The 24,908-nt window shown below is 41.8% G+C and overlaps 1 protein-coding gene across 3 annotated transcripts in view; it reads left to right on the top strand.

The window, feature by feature from the left end:
• Positions 1 to 24,908, top strand: part of LOC139210586 (neurexin-1a) — a 227,609-nt gene that overhangs the window by 101,084 nt on the left and 101,617 nt on the right. For 2 of the 3 annotated variants that reach the window (XM_070840646.1, XM_070840648.1), the window contains 6 exons: positions 154 to 180; positions 5,403 to 5,525; positions 6,178 to 6,559; positions 7,750 to 7,940; positions 8,614 to 8,787; positions 12,423 to 12,542. In XM_070840646.1, coding sequence (XP_070696747.1) covers positions 154 to 180; positions 5,403 to 5,525; positions 6,178 to 6,559; positions 7,750 to 7,940; positions 8,614 to 8,787; positions 12,423 to 12,542 — 1,017 coding nt within the window. Of the gene's footprint in view, positions 1 to 153; positions 181 to 5,402; positions 5,526 to 6,177; positions 6,560 to 7,749; positions 7,941 to 8,613; positions 8,788 to 10,083; positions 10,111 to 12,422; positions 12,543 to 24,908 lie in introns of all 3 variants that reach the window. The other variant, XM_070840645.1, reaches the window with a different exon arrangement.

Below are 24,908 nucleotides of genomic sequence, written 5' to 3'. Positions count from 1 at the left end.
GCTCGCTGCAGCTCGGGGCCATGGGTGAGAGCATCAGAGGACGGACAGTGTCCGTGTGTGTGTCCCCAGAGGGGTGGACTATATGCTTTAATGATGTCTGCAGCTGTAACGTTGAAAGATGAATTTATCTCTCATCTATTCTTCCCCATCTAGATTGTGTCAGGATTAACTGTACCTCCAGTAAGTTACTGTTCACCTTTCTTCTTCTTCTTCTTCTTCAACTGTTTCTGGACATTCATGTTTTAGTCTCTAGAAGTGTTGCTATGTAGACATTTTTACATTTTACTCTCTGCAGCCATTATTTGATCCTGACATTAAAATATCCTCAAGCTTTGGCAACGGGAATTCAATCAGTGCACTGAAGTAATATAATGCATATTGTATATCTGACTTGCAGCTTGCATTGAAGTAGGCAATACATTTTATCGTGCTAAGTCCGAGAGCTGCGGGCACGTAAGAAGGGCTTGGTGGCGTGGTGTGCATCAGCTGTCCAGGAGAATAATGGGCAGCAGGGAGGAGATGGAGGGAGGCTTGAATTAATGACAAACCCAAATATGGCAGTCAGCTGTGCTTCTACACTCTGAGTTGTTTCTAATTAACAAACCTTTTAACTTGTGAATTCAGGCTGATATAAAACGCATTCTTTGGAAATGCAGGTATTTTAGACACGCGTGATTTGCCTGTCTCCCCACCCCACTTTTTTTTTTTTTTTCTTTTTTGTTTCCTTCCTACTTCAGTATTTCACGCCAGTTGTAAATTGATGAGGCCATTCAAGGCACAGAGGAAATACAGAGTGTGATTTTATTATTCTCATTAACCTGCTTGACAGAGCAGAAAGAAAGGGATAAAGAGGGAGAGGGAGAGAGAATAGATCTTGTTGTGGGATTCAGGCTGGAAATGTGTGTGTTTTTGTATGTGTGTGTTTCAACAAAGGGGTTACATTGCAATATTTTGGGAGGTAAATATCCCTGACATTTATTATTCAGGAACAGTGATGAATTAATAATTACTTCTCTGGAGTCATAATACATGAGCCCTCTTCCTGTTTAATGATTCTGAAGTGACAGATAAACTCTCAGTATCAGTAAACACCAACAGTTTAAGCTCCATAATGGAGTGCCAGTGTCACATAATGTATATAAGGACAAACTGTTCTCTCTGGAAACACCACTGTTGGATCTCTGTGGGTGTGAAGTGTTACAGTATTTGAAGGTCATCGCCTGATGAGACGCGGAGACTTACACAACAAACGCCTCCACACAGAAACACACGATGTGACCTCTAGACATGACTCTGTGCGCCAGCCCTTCTTAACACCTTTCTAAATGCTAAATAGCATTGTTCATGCGTCTTGGATTGCATCCCTTGTTTGTGTATGCAAATAAAAAGCTCTAAGCTCTAATTCCCCCTTCTAGTGCTTTAAAAGGTCATTCTGGGTTTAAGAGGATAGTGTGAAGGAATAATCTGTTCATACATGGACACCAGTGCTTGTTTAACTTTCCACACATTTGGCTTATTACTTTTGTTCTATATTCAGTTATTCATTTTTTTCGAATGTTTACCAATTCCATTTAGCATCATTTTGCTGAAATCGAAGGGGGCAGGAGAAGTGAGGGTAAAGAGGACTTTTATGTTATACAGAATATACTGTGTATGTTTTCTTTTAGTGTAGTTCCTTTATATTCCATAAAAATATCTTCAATGACAGAATGAATTAATGTTTCAGAGATAGAGATAAAATATACTGTAGATATTCTCCACACAGAACTGAGCTATAATTAGAATAGAAAAGAATTGATTCCATCAATGTTTAATGTGCTGAAGGGAAAGTAGCTCTTTAAGTAAAATAGAGGGAAAAAAGCAGGAAGCAGCAGGTCTGTCTTTAACAGATTCAGACCTAATTGTGTCATAAGAAAATGTTTAATTGAAGTTCTTGGAAAGAACTGTGTTAAGCCCGTGCTTTTTCCACTTATGAAGACTTAGTGTTTAATTCATTTTTTTCTAGGTTGTTATTTTTCTCTGTGTTATTTTTGTCCTCTTTTTTTGCTGTGTTAATTAATGTGTCTTGTCAGGCGCTGCAGCTCCGGTCAGCTCGGTGGATGAAGAATTTCAGCACCGACTCAAAGAACACATCACTGTCAATTAGGGACCTAGGCTCCCTGGGGCTGCCCAGAGCTGTCTGAAGAAAACACTGCCACTCCGGCTTAAACGCTGTTAACGGGCACTGAGTGACAACAAACTAAAAATATGAACTAAAAATATCTTGTGACAGATTGGCTTTTTTTTGTCTGCCATTCTGGTCTTCTATTATTCATTAACTTGAACTGCAGGATAATCACAATTTACAGTGCAGCCAGGATGCTGTGATGAGGGCAACTTTATGTGATTATTCTCCCCATGACCTTCTGGGGTAACATCCCAAAGCACTTTTTCTCTCATAATTGATCTTTTCCGTGCATCAATCTTTCATTTTTGACTTGTTTAGTGTGAAAAAGCTGCTGGAGAGTTCTTCACATGAATATTACACCTGTGTGCATGTTACAAATGAGTGATGGCATATAGAGGGTGGAGGAGTTATTTACACGCTGGCTGCAGATCAGCAGAGGACTTTTTAGCATTTATAATATATATGTTGCAAAAGGTTTTAATGTAAATTCACTAGGAAGTATGTCAGGACCACTGTATTCATGATTTTAATGCAACCTCTTTGTTCAACCCAGTCATTAGATTTCAGTAAATAGCGGAAATGCTCAACTTGTACTTTCAGGAAAGTAATCAGCTGTTGTCTGATTAAAGATGCTGAACACCCTCAAGAATTAGAATAAATTAGAATAGTGATTTCACTCTGGCTGTGCTATAAACAAATATACATGTCTGTATGTTTCTGCATGTGCCAGTAAAAGTATAAAGAATATGTGAAATTAAAGGGCAGTTCTGAGGATTTTCGGCACCGAATTAGTTTTAACATGTTGGCTCAGTGGTCCCTGTAACAAACGTTACAAACTTCTTAAATTAAAGGTTGGAAATAGACGTTGTCATCTACCAGCGTCACAGCAGCAGATGGTTAACGTGACAGAATGACGCAGTTATTTCTAAAAATACTTTAATCTCAGGAGTTTGCAGGCGTCTGATGGCAGTTAGATCAGGCTGTGACTAAAACAACCTTTCAGCATGTTCAACAAGTCCAACAGTATTGATTGTCATCATTTACTGTTTGAACCTCTGCTTCCTTAAACATTCTCACAATGACTTTTCAGCCAGCAAGGCATTGATTGGACAAGCATGTTAGGCTGAGCTTTCCCTGCCATGTGCACTTACTTTGACGTGTGTGTTGACGGTAATCCGGCAGCAGTGGCTAGCTGCCTGGTCAGCGAGTCCAAGCGGTCCCTCCACCTGGGTGAGTCACAGTGTCGGAGCAGGCAGCCCCAGTATCCGGCCTGTCATCCAGCCAGCCAGAGCTGATTGACTGGATAATCACATCTTCTCATGCTGCCCTGTGCCACACTTCTCCACTGTCCCCTTGGGCCTAAAGTCAATGAGGCAGGGAGAGATCACTGTAGATCCATCACTGCAGATAGATCACCATCAGTGAGGGCACTAGAGAGCGCTGGACGAGGCAGACAGTGGACTAACGGCCCTTAATGTCTGGCCAGCAGCTGGCCGTTTGGACCACTGACTGTAACACAGGCGTGAACCCGGGCCCTACACTGGTGAATGTCCTGCACGAATGTGCTCCTTAATACGATTGACCTCTTTTCCCCTTTCCTTTCTTTCCTCCTTGGAGAGCAACAAGGACAGGATGATGGAAGGCAAAGATCAAGCATGCTTTCAAGTCCAACTCCATCCCATTATTTCATATCTCTCCTCCTTAATCCCTCACCAGTCGTCTGGTTTCAATCCTGCCCCGGTGTTTAGTGCTTACAAAGCAGAACTGTGCCTCTGAGATTGAGTGTGTCCCAGTGCTTTGGAACCCTCAGATTTGCATACACATTGCATCGGGGCTTTGAAGATTGCAGAAAATGAAGAAATAAATAGCCATAAATGGGTGCAGGGGAATGAACCTGGCACCCATCTAAAATTCTCCCCACAGTGGGCAAGGTATCCTGGGGCCTGGGGATTTTAATACTGTCACAGTGGCACGTCCTCATTGGCCTGTTTGCGTATGTGTGCCAAGCAGGGGAACATCAGAGCTATAGAGCGAGTCTAAGATGCTCTAAGACGGAGGCTGCATGAAAAAATTATGTGTTGCCCCAATTGGACCAGTGTTGGAGTTTCTAAATGCAGAAGTGTATCTTGGAGAGATTTTTTTTTTTTTTTTTCTTTTTGCTCATGAGATCGCAGAGAATTGGTGCAGTCGCTCTGATTTATTTGTGATTCTAAATTTGATTATCTCTCCTTGAGGTTTTTGGCACCGAGATTCTGTGAGCATCTCCATCACTGCCTGCAGCAGTGACGCTGGATGCATTATTAAAAAAACAAAAAAAAAAAACGCTCGGTTTCAAGATTCAGTGAAGGAAAGATGCAAAGATTAGAAGTATTAGTAGTTAGTTGTCATTCAGTTCAATGGTCATTTGCTTTTTAGAGATGTAATGAAAGCATGAGACATAATAGATGTGCAGTTTCTATAGTGTTACTGACAGTATCATTTACCCCCCCCCCCTTCTCCAAAACACCCATTTCTTTTCAAGAATGCTGATAAAAGAAGAAAAAATCACATTCTGTATTTCCTGGATTTCTGGGGACAATGGCCTGTCCGTTTAGCTTTAATGGGCTTCTTCTCACCGCCAAGCACGCTGCTGCCATTACGCATGTATTTCTTTCCATATTGCGATTTCATTTCATGTCATGTGGACATGAGAGAAATCAAATATGTGCTTTCGCTGTTGTAGGTAAACAAGATGGAGAGTGACGCTCCGTTGTGGAGGGCCTGGCTGTGTCGTAGCCTTTTGGTAGTTATTTGCTGCCACCAAGTGGCATGATGGGAATGAACCAAAAAAAAAACAAACAATTCACAAGAAATGAGAGAAGCACTATAATGAAATGTCTAATTATAAATGGCTTCTTTTGACTCTGCACATTTACAGCAGAGGAGCTAGTGTGAATATTGCTGTTCATAGTAATGTGACAGCCTGATTACTGCCTCCCTCCTCTTGGTTTGAAGAAAATGGTGTTCAGTGAGAATTCAGAAATTTGATGCCTCATCTAATGGTGCGACCAGTGCAGCAAATGCAAGTCAGAATGATGTGTTTTTACGGACCATTAACTATGTTTACCTTAATGTTTTCTACCTAACTCAGCCACTCTGCCCTCCTTCTGATCACCCCCTCTCTGTCTCTCAGCCTGTCTGTAGTGTGTGTGGTGTGCATGCATGAGTGTTAACCGTTGTTTGGACTGTCCTGCAGGCAAAGGTCCAGAGACTATTTTTGCGGGTCAGAATCTGAACGATAATGAGTGGCACACAGTTCGTGTGTTCAGGAGGGGCAAGAGTTTGAAACTGACCGTAGATGATCTGCTGCCCGTGGAAGGTACTCCTCATCTTCTTCCTCTGACAGAATCCTGTTTTTCTCCTATAAGCTTAAATTATCCATAACAATTGTTGGACTCTAGGTAAGACACAAGTTCTACTGCAGAGTGAAATGCAGCTTTGTTTAGTGTGACGCACTCCGTTTGGCTGAGGTCGGATGTTTCTACGTGTCTGAGGAGAGCCCTCTTTAAATTTGTTTTTCTGAGAGTTTGTGTGAAATTAATTTGACAAAGTTTAAAACGTTTCCTCCGGCAGAAAGAAGTTAGATAAATGTCTAAGAATTCATAAATAAGACACGAGACAGTCTGCTGAACTTTGTCATTATGGGGGAATGTTTCCCATTGGCTTTAAATTAATGATGTTCATTTACAACACGTGTGTTTGGATGGACTGTCTGTGGGCTCTTCTTTGCCTCAATCAAATAGAAATGTGATTTAAGTGACACAGCGAACCAAAACTCAAAGAAACCTTTTTTAGTTTTTCCTTTTTTTCTGTGTATTAATCCATTTTTCTGTAAAGCTAATGCTGCTGATATTGTTTAGAGGCTCTGTAGAGGATCTGTAGACCCTTTAACTTCACAGCATGGCCTCTTTAGGATGGTTGTATACCTCCAATAACATCCTCTCTCCATCCCCCTTCTCTGCCGATCGAAGGTCAAATGGCCGGCGACCACACCCAGCTGGAGTTCCACAACATTGAGACGGGCATCGTGACGGAGAAGCGCTTCATGGCCATGGTGCCGTCCAACTTCATCGGCCACCTGCAGAGTCTCTCCTTCAATGGCATGGCCTACATAGACCTGTGTAAAAACGGTGACATTGATTACTGTGAGCTCAATGCCATGATTGGCTTCAAGAACATCATCGCGGACCCCGTCACCTTCAAGTCGCGCTCCAGCTATGTGACCCTCGCTACTCTGCAGGCCTACTACTCCATGCACCTTTTCTTTCAGTTCAAAACCACCTCCTCCGACGGCCTCATCCTGTACAACAGCGGGGATGGAAATGACTTCATCGTGGTGGAGCTGGTGAAAGGGTAAGAGGATACTTCCCTGTAGAGCCCAGCTACGGGCTATTTATTAGTATTTATAGTAAATGTACAGTGTATTTAGTCATTCACTAGGCTTCTAAGACATTTAAGTGGCAAACCCTGAGATGTTCTTTATTAGATTTGACTGCATTTTTGGTTCGGGGGTCATTGTTCTGGTCTTCTGCCCTGAGAGTCATGTTTTTAGGGGCTTTGATTTGGTGCAGGGGGGGTGCTCATGCTGCTCATGCCACAGTAACACAACACAAAACAACACACTTCTTCTATTTACACACACACTATCTGTAGGGCAGAGCCACCGGCCACCAGGTGTGAAGACCAACAAATGGGGAAAAGCAAAAAGCTTTAAAGTGTTTTATATTAGTGTAGCAAGATGTTTATGTACGTAAGAATCTCCACATAACTGGATTATTATTATTCTAATAATGCAGCTCTTCATTTTATAAGACAGTTTCCAAACAGAATGTAATTTTGACAGTGTTTTATGACATTACTATGGGAATTTAAATTCTTTTCTTATCACCTCCTTGCCAGAATATTTACTGAAAGAGCTGGCGGCTATTACTGTTCTTTTAATCTTCATGAAGGCACAACAAATACCCAACATAAAAGGGAATCAACTACACAAGGGTACATTTCTTAGTGCTGAAACACAGCTATAGAATGACCTTCTTTTAAGTAATGCCTGGAGTTAAGGTATTATTCAGTGTGCTGAACATTAAAGTCATACATTTTAATTAAAATGAGCATGCAAATCATAAATTGCCTGCAAACCAAAGACTTTAAGACCAATTTGTTCAGCACAGCCCAGAACCCTTTGTTAACTCTGCAACCTACCAGCCATTTAGCTTCTTTTCAGACAGCTGTGCTTTCTGATACCTCATATCTACAGATTTAAAGGCACAGGCACCCAGCAACTCCAGCAAACTCACACAAGCTCACTCCTGCTCCAGTTTTCAGAGCTTTATTGCACTTTTTCTGCCTCTTGACTTCATCGACCCTCGTTATTACCTGATGCATGTTGACTCATTTGCTAAAAAATGCTTCTCTATAATTAAACTACATTGTATATGCTGTTTGGAGTAACCTGCAAAGCCCTTTTTTCTCGCCATGCTTTCATGTCCGTCCATTCCTGGCCATGACTGCGTCCATTCATGTTGTTAAATATCTGGTTCCAGCTACCTGCACTATGTGTCTGACCTGGGAAATGGAGCCCACTTGATCAAAGGCAATTCAAACAAGCCCCTGAACGACAACCACTGGCACAATGTCATAATCTCGAGGGACACCAACAACCTCCACACCGTCAAGATTGATACCAAGGTCACCACGCAGACGACCTCAGGAGCCAAAAACCTGGACCTGAAGGGTGTGTAGACATTGTGAATTTTTGTATTTATATATATATATATAGTTTTATTCTCAGATGTCATTAATTTGGGGCATTAGTGGCCTTGAGGTGAGAGATGCAGGTTTGTGAATGGAAGGTTGCACCAGCCAATAACCCCTTCGGGGGATGGAGGGAAAATGTAACGCTTGTTATCACTTATTACCACCACTGAGGGACCCTTGAGCAAAGAGCTCAGCCACTATCTGTCCAGCAGCCAACACCAAGTCTGTGCATGTGGAGCAGGGAGGTCATAGAAAAGACCATTTGTGCTTAACAGAAGAACCTTTGGTATCTGTTAACGATAAAAACCTGTCTGCCTGCAGGGACGTCAACATAATCAGTGCTCTACCTTTAAGAAAGTTATTAAAAGATATCAATGAAAAATGACAAATTTCAGGCTTGAGTGATAAAACAATACTGATATTGTGTCAGAGTACAGTAAAATTATTATTCAAGTCAATTACCAAAGGTTAAAACACTTTGAACAACTGTTAACAGCTGTTATCCATCAGTTACCAAATGTTTCTGGATGTTATAACAACAGTCCTGTCCAGTGTTCTTTCCCCTGACTGTCATTATGCTATCGTGAGCCTGGTGCTGCTGTGTACGTCCACTAGGGGTCAGTATGGTCACATTTGTCCTCTCTGCACAGGAAACCTTTTCGTTGGGGGGGTGGCTAAGGAGATGTACAAGGAGCTGCCCAAACTGGTGCATGCCAAGGAGGGCTTCCAAGGTTGTCTGGCATCAGTGGATCTGAACGGGCGCCTCCCAGACTTGATGTCAGATGCTCTGGACTGTGTGGGACAGATAGAGAGAGGATGTGAAGGTGAGCCCACCACGGAAAAAACCTGAAGTCTGTTGTCTTCTAACTTCTTCTGTCCATGGAGGGAGGATTACATCTCCTAAGTGAACCTCACATTGTCATTTTATTGGACTGATTGTTGATAGATGATCCACTTAAATCTGATTTCACTGATAAAATCAGAGAATCTTTCTCTTAATTAATTACTAATTACTCTGGTTTCTCCTCGTTAACACACGACCATCGTAAGGTGTCACTGTGACACCGCGAGCAGTTCTGCTGCCAGTCCTCACATTCTCGTACTTGTCCGACAAGAACATGCGTACATGGCTGTGCAGCACACCCACCGAGGCACCCACACTGCCAACCTGTGGCATGTCATTTAACATCCATAAAGTGTGTTTGTATTCTGTTAAAATGCATCAAGCTCTGACACTCCTCCACAGGCAATCATTTCTGTTTCACTTAGCCATAATCTGATTATTCTCTCTGCCATATTTGTCCTGCCAGTGTTATTTCCCATTTTATCCCCCATTCTGTTTTGCTCTATGCATGCTTACTGGATCTGAGAGTTTGCCAGAAGCAATCCTTTTGAATTATGTATGAAGCCTTTGTTGCATGCATGAATATCATTTGCCCAGTCTAATGTGTGCACCACATCCAGAGACAATATTTGATTTATTTTTCAACTTCACTCACTTAGTTTAATTTCACAATTCATCCACTCTTTTTCTATTAAGTACGCAACTTCTGATCTTTTCATGTTCCAACATTACAAATGTAATGGAATTCGGTGCCCTGCGCGGGTCTGTCAAACTCGCTGTTTTCGTTTTGTGCCACACAGTATCAGTGCTCGCTCTCAAGAGAAAATGGCCTCTGTGATAACACATTTATTGAATTGTGCTAAAGGAGTCAGGAGGTGGCTTTATTCCCTCCTAATCTGAGGCTACAGCAGGTAGCATTTCACAACATGCATGGGAGGAAACGAGCCGTTTTCCACCACTGTAAATTTTACTGAGCATAACGGACAAAGCATGTCCTCTTCCCGTAATAATGACTTAACAATTGCATGTTTTACCCAACTTTGCCGATGCTATTTTGAGAGTAGCTGCTGTTACGGTTTGGCTTGATATTATACAGTACAATACAAATTTCCCCCTCCGGCTCTTTGTGAGGACAGACATCTGCCTCGGTCCTCGTTCTGCCTCTGCAGCCTCAACATTCTGTGTTTCTGTTACTCCATCTCCGACGTCTTGGTGCTTTACTAACAGCTGGTATACTTTGCCTTTTTTGCCTTTCCTATTATTTTGCTGACAAAAGTTGCATTGATGAAAGCTGACTTGCAAGGTAGATAGCTTTGTCTGTTTGATACAGAGTCTGATATCCCTCCCTCCTTTGCATCTGCAATGCCTCTGCCCTCCCCCCCCACCACCACCACCTCTCCACAGTCTCTACCTCCACACTTTCCACATTTCCCCGAGCAACATGACTGCCTAGTCTGAATTCACCCACCTGCCATGTGAAATGGGCTTCAGTCTCATAGGAATACAAGTATCATTACCATCTTGTATCAAAGCCTATGGGGCTCACATTTTGATTAGCACTCACATATTGTACGTTGTTTTTATTGGACATAATTTTGATTTTTGCTGTGGTTCTTTTTTATTATTTTCATTTTTGTTCACCTCCTGTACTTGTAAGGGATTCTTCTGCATGACTTATGGTAGTTGTAATAACAATGTTTTCTTTCTCTCCTGCATGAATTACCTATTAAAACATTGCGGTTGGGGTTTAAACTCAAAGTTCAGTTTTATGCTTTACTTGAAATTAACCATCGTTGTTAAAAGTCCCATAATTCCCAATACCATAGTCCTGTTACAGTCTTTGGCAGTTTATTAACACTCTCTAAGTAGGAACTATATAAAATAAATGACACCACTGGCCAGTAATGAAAGTCGATTCGGATGCATTTGGACAAATAATGGGCGAATAACTTGAAATGAAGAAACTCAGTTAATCACAGCTTCATTCTTTACATATAAATCAGGAAACATTAGAGAAATGGGAACTCCTTATAAATGTATGATTCTGATTCCTTATGTAAACTAGACATTACACATCTGTTGTCTTTCTTTATTCACTCAGTCACATTACATCTGTGGCCCACTAGACACACGATAAAGACGGTTTTGCAATTCGCAGTTTTGCAATTTTGCATTCAGCTGCACCTTTAAAGTGATTTACATGTTTCTAGAATCATGACTTAAACTGTGGTTTTGTTTTGCAGCAAAATGTCCACCCTACACCATTTTACTTTTTGCATTTTACAGCCTTGAGTGGGCAACAGCAAAGCTTAAACTATTAAGCAGTTACCATAGCTACTCTGAGGCTGAGCAGCAGCTACTATGGCTGCACTTTATTCAGAAGAAAAGAGAATATATAAGCGTGAGACAGTAACGCACGTCTGTATGTGACAGCTGAGTAACTCCGTGTAGAAGAGTGAATAAATGCACAGCAGAATAAATCCGGACTTCATCACCCTGATGGTAATGACTAAACTGTCAGAAACAGCAGACGTGATCATGGCTGTAAATCAGAGTGTGTGTCCGCTTATTTGATGTTCATGTGCCATAGATGTAGTTAGAATATCCAGATGGTGATAATAATCAATAATAACTGACAACTAAAGGTGCCCAGAATAAATCTCACCAATTTAGAAATAAATAATAATGTCATCACCCCACCGTTCCACCAACGTGTCTCCAATAAGTGAGCCTGTGCCGCTGAATACTGTTCAGAGGGCTGATGCGCTGGTCCACTTTGGCTGTAAATGCCTCCGGAAGCACTATTACACTGCTGTTTAAAAGAACATGAAGCAGGCCTACCGACTGAGTATCACTGTCCTGTGAGCCCGATCGCAGCCGGTAATAACGTGCGCTTTGAGTAATCAGACAGTGCTTAATACAGATGAGCAAGATGTGCTGAAGACAGATTGTAATTTCATGGCTCCAACCATCTTCACAGGTGGTCGGGCACACGTGACGTGTCTGGAGAAGGGAAGGAAGTGGATTACAGTGTGTACTCCACATTGTACACACACATCTCACTCTGTGGTGCAACAATAGTCGAGCTGCATGAGACACAGTTTAAATACCCACCACTGTACTGTACAGAAGCCAGATGGAAACCTTTCGTTTACTGTTCTGTATTCTGCTGATCTTTAAAATATAAAAAGAGGAAAAGAAACTATGGAAATCACCATTGACAGTTTAATCCAAACATTAGAAGTATTCAAACTTTAATTAATTAAAACATGTAAATACCTCAAATGCTGTTTTTGTACGTGTGTCAGGTTTTGTTGTGTCCGTTCACTGAACACAGTTAGATTCACTGAGGCTTCAGCAGGTAGTTGGCTACAGTTTGGGAACTTGTAGCAGTGTTTGTAGGGAGAATACAGAAATGTGAGTAAATACACAGTTGTTAGTGTTTGCATAGCATATGTTCAGTATGTTTGTTCTGTGTGTGCTTCCATTCTGCAGAAGCCTATTGTCTGTACGTTGTGCGTGACATTTAATTTCACTGCTGAGTCAATCTGCAGACTGTGCCACTTGTTATTATAGAAGCCTGCTCACCAAGTTGCTATTTATCTCCATCTTCAGGCCCCAGCACTACGTGCCAGGAGGACTCGTGTGCCAACCAGGGTGTGTGTCTTCAGCAGTGGGAGGGTTTCAGCTGTGACTGCAGCATGACGACATTTGGAGGACCTCTTTGCAATGATGGTAGGATCCCACTTCCACGTTCTCTAAATCTGAACATCATATTCGTACACAACAATCAGCACAGTACAAACATGTTGGTATACTTTAGTGGCCTCTCTGTAATATCTCTAGAATATCTTTTCATTTCATTGAAGTCCCAACAAACGGCACACAAAACAACATGTCTCATTCCTATCTCACAGTGTTAGATTCATAATTCTTTCCATCTGTTAAGCTAATTAAAAGCGCCCCGGAAAATCTTGGCGTTAGACTTTTAAAGGTGGGTGTTAATCATCAACAGCAGGGCCATTTTTATCCTGTGCTTTCACACAGACTTTGTATTCCAGCTCATTATTGTTTTCTGTCTGGTTGTTATATTTCCAGTCTGCCAGAATATGACATATTTTCTTGCAAAGTTGAACTAAGCGAAGGTCCAAGCTATGCTGTGTACTGTAATTCGTGACTGCTATGTTGTAACTTGGTCTATGAGACTGAAACTCGACGCAGCTTCTTATTCCAGCAGCTCTGCTCTGAATACATATTGTCTTAACTGAGGGAGTCGGAAGCTGTTTTCACTTTGTAGGGCAGAGACTTTTACATGAGACATCTGGCTGACAGTTCAGCAGCAGTTCATTAAAGTTTGAAAGATGTACCACTAGAGGGACCAACAAACATTGTGTTCTGCTCAATAAAACATCAATAACAAGTCAATCAAGCAAAAAAAAAAACCTGACATTAACCAGAAATGCACTTATTATTCATGCATACAATAGAGTATTGCATTGACCAACACTAATTATAACCTCATACACATCATGTAAGTTCACACGATGCAATTTAAAAGTTCTGTGACATTAATCTCTCTTAAATACAGTTAAATTGGCATTTGGTTTGAGGGACCGTGCGCTCATGAATGTTTAGCTTTTGAGACAAGCAGGGTAATGTATGCTCCACCTTTAGGAAAAAAAAAAAGGCTACTTTCTTATGCAAAACATGCACAGGGGATTTTGTTTGGTCATTATTTTCTTCTGCAGCAGTTCACACAGTAAGGGGTGAATGGGCAAAGTGCTGAACTGCATTAAGGAGAAGAGAACAGAGTGGGCACTCTGGAGATGACACAAAAGCAGAGGAGAGAGCACCATAAATGTTAATGCATTCTGTGTCACTTCTACCAGCTTGATAAGACCCCATCTTTTGTTATCAACAGAACGTGTTAATAGATTCCCATGCAGCCTCCTAGACTGAACATATCTGCTGCCTATGATAACACTGAAAGGATTCTTCTGTCCGTGAGATGCTAGTCTGAGTGTAGCTTGTCCTTATTCCTGGCCCTCCTCTGCTCCTTTCACTCTCCCTTTCATTCCTCAGACTGTGTTTGGATCAGCAGAGGAGTGCGGCTGTGCTGGAGGTGTTAGGGGATATTTTTGATAGCAAACTCCTCTTGAACTTTTGTTGTGTGTTAAAGGGAGAAAAGATGCTGTTAGAAATGCCCCCCCCCCCTTTCTTCCTGTCATGCATATTCATCCTGAGCCAGCCCGTAGAGCTCACATACAGCGCAGGGAGCAGAGCAGCTCACAGGACATGTATGCATATATTTTATCTGAGCAGCAGGGATCCACCTTTGGAGTCTGGTTACTGTAGCTAGTCTCATTATTCCTGCTGACCTGACAAAAACAATAGGACGGATTAACGTGCGGGCTCAAGGGGCGAGATATACGTAACCAACAACAACGTACTTTCCAAGAAATCTCTTTCACTACGGATGAACTAGTCCTCAGAATAGTGATGCAAGACATCCTCAAACTGCCAGAGAAAATCTATGAGTAGGAAGAATGAAGATGGTTGGGTTTTATCTGTGCTGATGGATTGTCATGGGGATAGCGCGGGGGGGGGGGAGCAGCAAAAGAACGAGAGAAGCATCTCTGAGGAAAATATCACTTTTTATCGGATATATTTGCATAAGCTGAAATGCAGGCAATTTACAACAGAGCATTGGGTCTCCAAGAAAGCAGCTGACATGGGGAGCTCGCTGCTTTTCCACATATTTCTCTAGTGGGAAGTCTTGGCTCCCTGCCTTCTCACAAAACTCCAAAAAAAAAATGGTGAAAAAGTCCATTTCACAGCCACAGTCCACATAACATCCAGCCAGGATGCACAGTACAGCTGTCAGTCCAAATCATAAGGGAACTGATATCATGTCTGATAGTACAATAGTAACTCAGAGTTCAGCTCATGTAAATTCACAATGGAAGTCATTTTGAGCACAATACTGTGCGTTGATACTCGTGCCTGTAAATTCATCGTTAAACTGCCCTTTTTTCTATTTTTTATAATCAGTCATAAGACTCCACTGTCACAGCGAAACAAAAAGAGTCTGGCAGAGGAGTTAAGCAATGCAGTTTTTATTTTTAAATATTCTGTAAAGAACAGTTTTAAGAGTTAGAACAATGACAAAAAAAGTCAGATAAATAATTAAAACTTAGAAAACTACTCGCCTTTAGAGACGATGTCCCAGATAGTGATCTGTTATTACTGCGCAGTCCTTCCAAACATGTCGGCCTACAAACGTGTTCTTTGGCGTCCTGTGAATGTATTTGTCCCTTCGAGGTTCACAGAGAGAAATGAGGTACTGACATCACTTTTCAAGGAAGTGAAGTAAAGAGAAGTGTTTGTGAAACTGAAGGAACAGAAGTTTGGCACGTCCTTTAAATCACAGCTGCTTCGTCCTGTAGTGGATTCAGACTCATGTAGTGTATAAGAAAGAGAGAGAGACACCAGTGAAGTGATATCAAGACGCAGCAGTAGAACTAGTTTATCTTATTTGTGCATCTTGGATTTAGTCAGTGATTTGGCTTCCTCTTTGTTAGCCAACTCTTCCTTGTAGTTTTCAGGGCATACTTTGTTTCATGTTTCAGAGCAATCCAGCATTTCTTGGCTTTGTTCTGATGATAAAAGTATTTCAACTCTTCAGAGCAGTGCCGCACCTTTTACTTCAGTGATTGGCGAGATGATGACATAGATATAAAAACAATCTTCAGATCTTCTCTTCATCATCTCCCAAACGCCTCACACCAGTGACTCGCCAGTACTTTTTTTTTGAATGAACTGTGGACACGGTGTCTTAGAGTTGTATTTATAGAACCAATTATCCCCTCTGGATACCTACAGTCAGTGAAACTAGGGAAAAAACACAAGCCACGCTGGCCGAGATGAATCACACTTCTCTTAGACCATCACGCACGTGAAATGAATTATGCTAGTTTTGTTAAACACGTATTTGGTCTCATCACTACAAACTGTTTTTGATGCCAGTAAGAAAAAGGATTTCAGTGAGTCAGACAGCAGACTGCATGTGTCTGTGTGTGGAGAAGTCAGACAGTTCTGCAGAAAGATAATCAGCCCAAAGCAGAACATTACCTGTGCCGTCTTCCCAGCTAAGAGTTCATGTTGCCATATTGCGTGTTGTCCTCTCTGCCATATCCGAGTGCTCTAGTTTTCATTCAGAAGCCGGCTTGGCATGTGTGAGTTTGTGGGACTTGCAATCCAGCCTAGACGTCCTGAGGGAGTTTGCCTATAGTGGTCAAGCATCTGAGGGTAATGTACAGAGACTAACAGAATGGTGTTTGCTGCTGAGCTGAAGTGGGTCGTGGAGAGGCTGCAGTGAGGGGTATGCCTGGGCTTCACGCAATGTTTATCTCGCCTGGGTGCTCCTCCGCCCAGTCTTATAGTCAGAGCTATTAGTGCCATGTCAATATTGTATCAACAATGGAGGTTGCGTGTGGGTCTAGTCTCCATTGTCTCTGCCCGAGGGGCAAAGACGAGCCTCTCTCACTTTATTTCTAATGTGTTCGAGTCAATGCTCATTCATGTGTCTTTGTACCTTGAGAATAGTCCGTCTGGGCCCCGGGCTCGGTATCTACTGTGTGATTGGCAATACATGGGTCTGATTTATCTTAAGCACAAGAGAGTAAAAGGAGCCTATTTCTGTTTCTAAAGACGGCGACTATATAACACAGAGGAACACAGGAACTAAATATTTTTAGAAGAAGCTCAAAATCTATGAAATCTGTGAAAGTTCAGAAAATATAAATAACCAATCTGCAGAGCGATGGATTTCACGATAACTATTAAGTAGAAATGCATCAGGTCCGATCCTCCAGCGTCGACGCTTGTGTAGTTAAATTAATTAAGAATAGCCTGCAGAATTTACATTAACAGTTATTTGCCAAATTGAAAATCCTCTGGCATGTTCCTAGAATTATCTTTTCATTTAAATAGGTCACTTGTGTTTCAGTGCAGTCGTGAAGGTCCTCCAGATTTAAACACACACACACACACACACACACACACACACACAGGCAGTGCAGCAGACAGTTTTGTCCTATTCCTCTGTGGTGGCATGCAAGGATTAGACCACTTAGTTTGGTTTCGATCGATACAAGGGGACACCCAGTCCACTAGTGAGGCCGAGGGGATATGAGGCACTGGAGTAAACAGCCTGCTGTCACATGGAAGTAATGTTCTCTTTGCCCTGGATGTAGCCCTCTTTTAATGCAGCTCAGCGAAGCAAATCTATGGCTCTGAAAATATTTGGGCTTCAGTGTGTATTGAAAGCTTGACCTAGCTTTGAACAGCCACTGAGCCCCAAGATATGAGAGAAGCATTCTTAAGTGCTTCTGTGCATTCACTTCACAAGCCATTCCCCCAAATGTGCACACAGGCCGACAAGAATTACAGCACGTCTAATGGAAAGTTTAGCTGATCTGCGGTGAGACAGCTCAGGGCCTTTCAGATGTACAATCAAGTGATCGTTCTGTGACGGCAGCCGGAGCTACGTTAGATTTACTCACTAAAAAAAACAGATTATTAATGATTCATTATTAGCATTTACTTTATGTGTATACGTGCAACATCTAACCAGGAGTAAATGTCCATAGAGTATGCTAATATTAATGGATGATGAGGCTGGTGATATTTTAACAATACAATAAATATAATTGACTGATTATTTTTATGTGTTTATGAGCTGGGAGAGTCTGAGAATGTTAGTTAGTCCCCAGAAAAGCAGACACCTCTTTGAAATCAGCCATTTATGATGCTTAACGCTGTATCTAGATCCACTTTCACGCTCACACAGTATGTGTAAGTGCCTGCAGCTGTACCGCTGGATGTGGATCTGCACATATTTGCACACATAGCTGCTGTTTGCTGTTTCATATAGAAAGTGAGTTGCACTGATCCTCGAGATTTGTATCTTTTCCTACCTATTAAAAGTGTTTTTATTGCGTTGCCCTCCCTTTGTTCCCCTTTTACCTTCAGTGGTCACTATCTGGCCTTATTATTCTCAATTATTTCCTCATACTGATTGAGTATTTTAATTTAAATGGGTTTCTGTGTCAGAAAGCAGTGGCCATATGTAGGTAAAGGCTGTTGGCATGGAAACCAGGTCTCCTTTCCTCCCTCTGTGGATGCTGCAACATGTCTGTAACCTTACCCAACGAGTGATCTCTGCAGGAGGTGGTGTAGAATCACTAACATATTTTAGCTGGCTTTGTAGAATACTGAATTCTCCTGATTTTTTACTTGCACCCACATACAAGATGACTTAATAGTTCACTTGACCGATGGCGTAACAGCTGTGAGGACACATGACACTCTCTTATTATGTGCTGTAGTTTCATGCCGGCACAGCGGCATCAGTATGGTGGAGCGGCTTTGGATGTGGGGTCAAAGCAGCCGCTCGCACAATGTGACTGAGCTCTGGTTTGCCCTTTCTAAACATTATAGGTGTGTCGATGAGCAGTATGTGGTCAGATCACACGCATGACGCTCATTTAGTTGTCTTCATTGTAATCTCTGCTTTAATGAAAATCTCATCTAGAACTCATTGCAGCTCCGTGGTGAGAGTCTAATCTTTGAGGTGGTTTTTATTAATTGGTAGCCCCGAGGGCCGTGTTGACAGGAAGTAAGACGCTGTTGTATCTCCACTACACAATACTAATTAAAGTGTTGACTAGGAGACAGAGAATCTTCTTAACTACCCTACTGGCTCTCGTAAAGTCAGATTATTGAACGTGACTCTGGGGAGAAATGTGGCAAGAATCTAAAACATCCCTAAAAAAACAGTATTGCTTGTTTGTACTTAACTATTTAAAAAGTTGTGATGTTTCCTTTGACATTCTGTGGATGGTTTCTTAGTCAGAAAGTGAAGAACTGAAGAGAAAATGTGATCAATTTCAATTCAGTGAACAAACATAGTTCTGTAGTAACAAACCCATCATGGATATTTTAATATTATTAAGTGAGTACAGAACTATGAATGTATGTTTGGTCTCTTTATAGCTGGAAGGTCGCAGTGAACGCACATGCAGAGGTAGACAAAGAGAGAAAAACCATACAGATACAGATACAGTTTATGTCAGAGATGAAGAAGATTTCAATAAATTACTATGAATGCAAATGCTAATTCAAGGAGTCTTTGTTCTAGGTGGCCAAGCTTTCCTTTTGGAAAACATATCTCTTGCCTACTGAGCATATGAAGTTCAATAAGCAGATACACTTCATTCGAGGTGGGTGGTTTTGTCAGTTCTAATAATGATGACAATAATAATAACTTGGATTTATGTAGCGCCTCTCAGGAAGCCTGAGGATGCTTTACATGGAGAGCGAAGAAGAGAAGGCAGGAGCAGGAGCACTTATGGGGTGTGTTGTCATTTGTTGTTTTCACAATTAAGCAACAGTACCATCACAGTGACGCGACCCGGGAGATCTTCTCTTTCTGGAGTTCCAACTTGGAGAACATAGACATATATTTATGTTGGAGGTGAAAGTCAAGGTGTCAAATCCAAAGACCTACCGGCTTACTAGAGTTTTTGGATTAATGACAAACTCATTATGTATTCAGCAACATGTAGAGCAAGAGGTTGGTGCATTAGTGTGAGCAGGCTACAGCCACGTTAATACATTACCATTTTAAAATGTTTTATCATGTTAGCTACGTTTACACGAAGCGTCCATACTACTCCCTAAAGCAGAGAATTATGAGAATACTGCTGATGTTGTTTCAGTTTGAATCAGTTTGAATTCAGTTTCCATCGTGTGACTCTTTTCCAGAGGAAAACAAACAGCACCAGCCTTGACTATCAGCAGTTCCATCGTCATCAATAACAAGTTCCAGATGTTGCTGACCTTGTTGTCTATGCTAGCAGCTGTTTTTGTAATGCTGCAACTGCCTTTATGCGCCGGGGGGGGCCAAGCTACTAGTGTGAGAACGTACGACAGCGAGACAAAGGGGAAAGGAGTGAGACGTGTATGTAGCACATTAGTCTCATGCAGCCTCGTAATATTGGAGGAGCGGCTTCTGTAAAAGAAGTTGTTTGATTTTGTTTCACTAAATTAGTGTCATTGAATTGGTTTGAGCATCATTTTGTTTCTTCAGAATGAATCAACCAAATCAAAACTGCTCTAATATGTCACCATATTTCCTTTGCAACATTTCCCTATCTACGTGTTGCATCACCTTATTCATGCTCATCTTACGGTTAGTCGGACCAAGCAAGTGAAACCTCTGCTCTTACTTCTCACCGTTGCTGTCCCGTCTCCAAAGTATTTTCTGCAACTAAACCATCAGTCACAGAGAGGACGGTCTGCTTCATGCTGACACACATGTGCCCAAATCACCTCAACGGTCATGTGAAATGCTTTTTTCGAGCATGCTAGTGTGGAGAGAGATGAATCCTGGATTCATGTTAAAGTATTTGTGTATACAGAGAAAGATGCCTGTTTAAGGTGAAACATGTTCTGCAGCAGTACCTCCTGCTGCGACATCCACGTGTTGACAACAAGCCACATGACGAGTGTGACTGAATGTAATTAATTGTGCATTAACTAGGTTGCTAAACTTGATCTGCCTCCCTTACTGAGGTAAAGGAAACAAAGACAGATAATGTATGACTGTCAGGAGTGAACATGCTGCAGTGCTGTTTTCTTTAGGATGATTAACATGACCAGCAACGACACCTCTGCAGGTATCTTTTCCATTTCAGTTAGACCTCAGTGTTGGCTCCACAGGGGATTGAATGTATATTTGCCTCACAATAGTGCGGCACAAACATTGTGGCTGTCCAGCACACAGTGTTGGTCAGTTAAGTGCACACACAGCAGAGAGAATACGTCAAAAAGTCCTTCAAATTAACCACCAAAATACGTTGTTACATACAAGCATGTTCTGATCTCACTGCACCATGTTTCTCACCAGTGCTGTGGTTAAGGTTTGGTTAGGTTTACTCCATCCATCCACCATCACCTGACTTACTCCTTCGCTCCTGTCATAACTATTACAGCTGCTAAACAACGCTGTCACACATCACTGCTTGACAGATGAACGTCTTTACTGCTTCTTTACTAAATAACACTGTTGATTGACATGTTCTACGTCTGCAGCGTAGCCACATCTCACTAAAACGCTGTCACAAAGCAAATTAAAGGGCTTCTTGCCAGCCAATCCCCAGTGCAAGCAAACAAGTGTTTAATATGTCTGAGCATAGCAGCGTGCTCTAAGTAATACTAACAATATGCACAGAGGGCTTAGACAGTGCAAACTCTCCACCATGAAGAGGTCAGTTCGACTTCTACGTCTGAACTGTCCTTGAACTCGACTAACTTTGAGTTAGTTTTTAGGTGTAACGGACAGATTTCATGTGTGGCACTTCTTAAATCCTGTCTTATCTTTAGACAGCGAGGGTGGGGAGCACACACAGATCACTCTCATGCCAAAGTTAGTCCCAACAATTGTGCAGCCTGGAGTTTTTCCTCTTAGCCCACTCTATTCACGGGATGTCTCAGTAAGAGGCTGGTCAAGAATGACTCATTACAAGAGATGCTTGCATGCAGACTTGTGACTGGGTTCCAGATCTAAACAAATCTGGAATTGTTTGTACGGAGGAGGGAATGAATGCAGTGAAGCCTGTAATGCTAGTGGATGCAGACTGCAAGCATGACAGGCTTTACAGTCATCCTGTATATGACACACTTCACAAACATACATTGCGCTTTTCTCTGTATGCATTTGGTGTTTTCACCTCGGAAAATGCAAGCGTGTCTTGTCCCCACAGCTTTTCTTGGCTCAAGCTAAGTAATTGCGTTGAATAATATGACAAGCTTGTCAGAGTAGAGTTAATCATATTCTAAATGTGCATTACAAATATTTACTCAACCTCAGTTAGCGTACGCTGTTTATTGTGCTGCTTAATAAACTCTGTGTGTAATTTGGCCAAATATACCTCCAAAACTCCTGTTTACCCAAAGTTTGCAGCTCGTAAGAACACAGATCACAGGACCAGGTCGTCATACGGCCTGCTGCATGTACCAGGGAGGCGTTTCACTGCTGGCACAACACCAGCATTACATCAGGCAGCCTTTGCCCATGACACCTCTCTGAGAGACCTTTGGAAAAAGGTCAAAAGACCCTGCGCTGATGAGTCTCTATATGCAGCACAGACGGTTTTCATCTTGCCCTTGTTTGGAATGACCAGCCAGATAAGGAAGAAAAAAAAAACCCTGGCTGGAAACGAGGAAAACTGACCCAGAATCTTTCCTGCTCCTGAACTGTGTGTTGGCAGCAGGTTCTTCACCATCATCAGCTGATCAAATGTACTGATCAGAACAGTATTTGAACTTTAAAATAGCTTTTTTTCCTTCTGTGGTGCTCTCCACCCTCCGTGCTAATCCCACCACCCACCAGACATGTCAGAATATGGTCAGCAGCATCGAACACCCCAGCTTTGTATCTTCAACAGTCTCCCCTGTGTAGCTTTTTCTTCTGTTTCAATGCAGCAGCACACTACTTCCTCTCAATCTTCATGTGCATTTCTAACGGAGCACCTTATGTATTGTATGTTTGAAGAGTGAGATCCACGAGTGATCATACAACCATCTTATTTATGTGTATGTTAAAGTTCATCTAATTCACCTGATTCATGTTTCTTCAGTCAGGTCATGCTGCTTCAATGACTCACAATAGAAATGGGACTGAAAAATACACAATGATACTTGAAATGGAAGACGTTGCATGTCATGTAGCTGAGAGTCAATAGAGTTTATAGTGCACTCTGAATGACGAACGCTGGAATACTACAGCACTAGTAAAAGTACTCATTGATAGAAATTTTGTGTAGGAAGGAGATGCTTTCAGTATATTCCTTTAGTGGAAGTAGATCCACTGGTAATGGCTGCAGAATGCCTTTGTATTTAAACAGCTTTAGTTTTGATGAAACCACAATAAAAACAGTTCTGCTGTAGCATGGCTCTCCTAAGAGAGCGTAGACTGTTTAGTTTCTGCTTTATTTTTTAGCTTTATTCAAAAAGGAATGAACTTCGAATGAATACTTTCGCATTCAGAAAAACACATTTTTGTTCCCGCTAAGTCTTTTTGTTGTCGCAGTTCGCTGCAGCACAGCAGAGCGGTCCGTCATCAGAGGAGCCGTGGACTCCCGAAGGGAGACACAGTCCGTCCTTGACCTGTTCAGGATAGACTGCTCTGAGACGGGAAGAGATCCACTTTGGATGGATTTCAGGAAAGACAGACAGATAGACAGACAGACAGACAGAGTCACAGTGCCCCGGTGTCCCACTGCATCTTGGGAACTGTCAGAGGAGATAGAGAGAAAGCCCCCGGAAAAGCTGCCGACCTGTGACCCCTATCTCTCAATGACAGGATTTGGTTTATGCATTCTCACACACATCATCATCATCACATGACACCCACTCACTGACACACACATCAACACGTATGCACACACACACACACACACAACCTTTATTTGCACTTAGGTACAAGGATTTTTGAATGTTATTTCCTCTGCGCTTAATCTTAATGTGTATTTAAATGGATTTATGGAAATGAATAACACTGTTGTGGCATCGTTTTTGCATTAGGAGTAAAAAAAAAAATGTAAAAAAAAAAGTCGTCACGTCTGCCAGATTCCAAAGCATCTCTTTCCAGCAGAATCTAATGAGTGAAAGGAGCAAAAGGAGTCTATTGGCTATACAAATATCTCAGTGTGCAATGAAAAAAAAAAAAAAAAATCCATCTGTTTATCTTCCATGTACGTAGCTTGGGCCTGCTCCAGCCGTGGCAGTGGAGAGGATGCAGTGTGCATGTTGGCATCTGTGTATATGTATATGTGTGTTTATGCTAAATAAGAGAAGGGAAAACATTATTTGAATATAACCATGTCAGAGCAGCTTTTATGATGATAAATTGTTGTGCGGAGCAAAGTCTGTGTTATGTTGAATGGTTTACACCCACATATTTACTTAATACTCGATTTCTGCACAATGTAAGATCCATACTGCTCCTTGAAACCAACACGCCCAAGTGGAAATGCTGCAATATGCAACAATCAAACCAAATAACTTTCAGTATTAACAGTGTCAAAGAATGTTTTTAATGAGCTTTTTTAACTTCATTTAGTAGCTCCATTGAATTAATTATAATGTCTCAGTCATTTGAGACAAAATTAGGGTAAGGATGAATGAGAATCGATGTGGAGTTTTTGTTTCTTTGTTTTCCCTCTAAGTGAAAATGAAGTCATTCCCTTATGCTGCCATACAGTGCCATTTGCCGATTGGATTTTACAACACTAACTGTGCATTATTTCCTATTAGTGGGTTGTTTTATCAGCTTGAGTGGTGTTATTTATGTAGTCCTCACAGCTTGCATAATGAACAGTGTGCTGCACAGATCTCTGCTTGCACAAGTGTTGCTGCTTTACCTAAACAGCGGCATTTGATGTTGGCGTGTTTCATTTTTCTTAGCTTACACCACGTGCGTGTAGGCTCCATTTCTTTAATATGATAATCATCGACTGTGTGACAGCAGCACATGCATGACAGATAGATACTTAGAGCTAATCACTTAATGATGAGGGGAGTCGTGGGTTTGGTGATGCTTTAAAGCCGAAGCCACTCTGCTCTGCAGCACATGAGCCGGTCAGTGAAGCTGCCAGTCGATGCTGTTTGGACCTGTGCAGGTCAGAGTTGACTTCCCTCACTCAGACTGATGCAGTCGAGTAATCTGATGGGCAGGCGCCCTGATGCAACATCCTCTGCTAACACAAACATTATTGACATTCTGTGCTGAAATTTACAGCTTGTTGAAATTTTCCAGCTTGTATGTTTATATCGAGCGTTGACTCCCCGTGTCTGTCTGGTCTTATCATGTCACATCTCGGGATGACTAAGACGGCACTCTGCTTCTATTCCCGTACACTTGGGCACATTAGCATCAGTGCATTCTGTGCTCCTCTGTCCCTCTCTGTAGCATTTGTGAATCATGTTTGGATGAGTAATGACACGTTTGATATTCACAGAAGAGTCCCAGTTGTA

The sequence above is a fragment of the Pempheris klunzingeri genome, chromosome 12 (genome assembly GCF_042242105.1).
Source record: "Pempheris klunzingeri isolate RE-2024b chromosome 12, fPemKlu1.hap1, whole genome shotgun sequence".
In the NCBI taxonomy this organism is placed as follows: domain Eukaryota; kingdom Metazoa; phylum Chordata; class Actinopteri; order Acropomatiformes; family Pempheridae; genus Pempheris; species Pempheris klunzingeri.
Note: the sequence above shows the minus strand (reverse complement) of the source record. Positions and strands in the feature narration are given on the sequence as shown.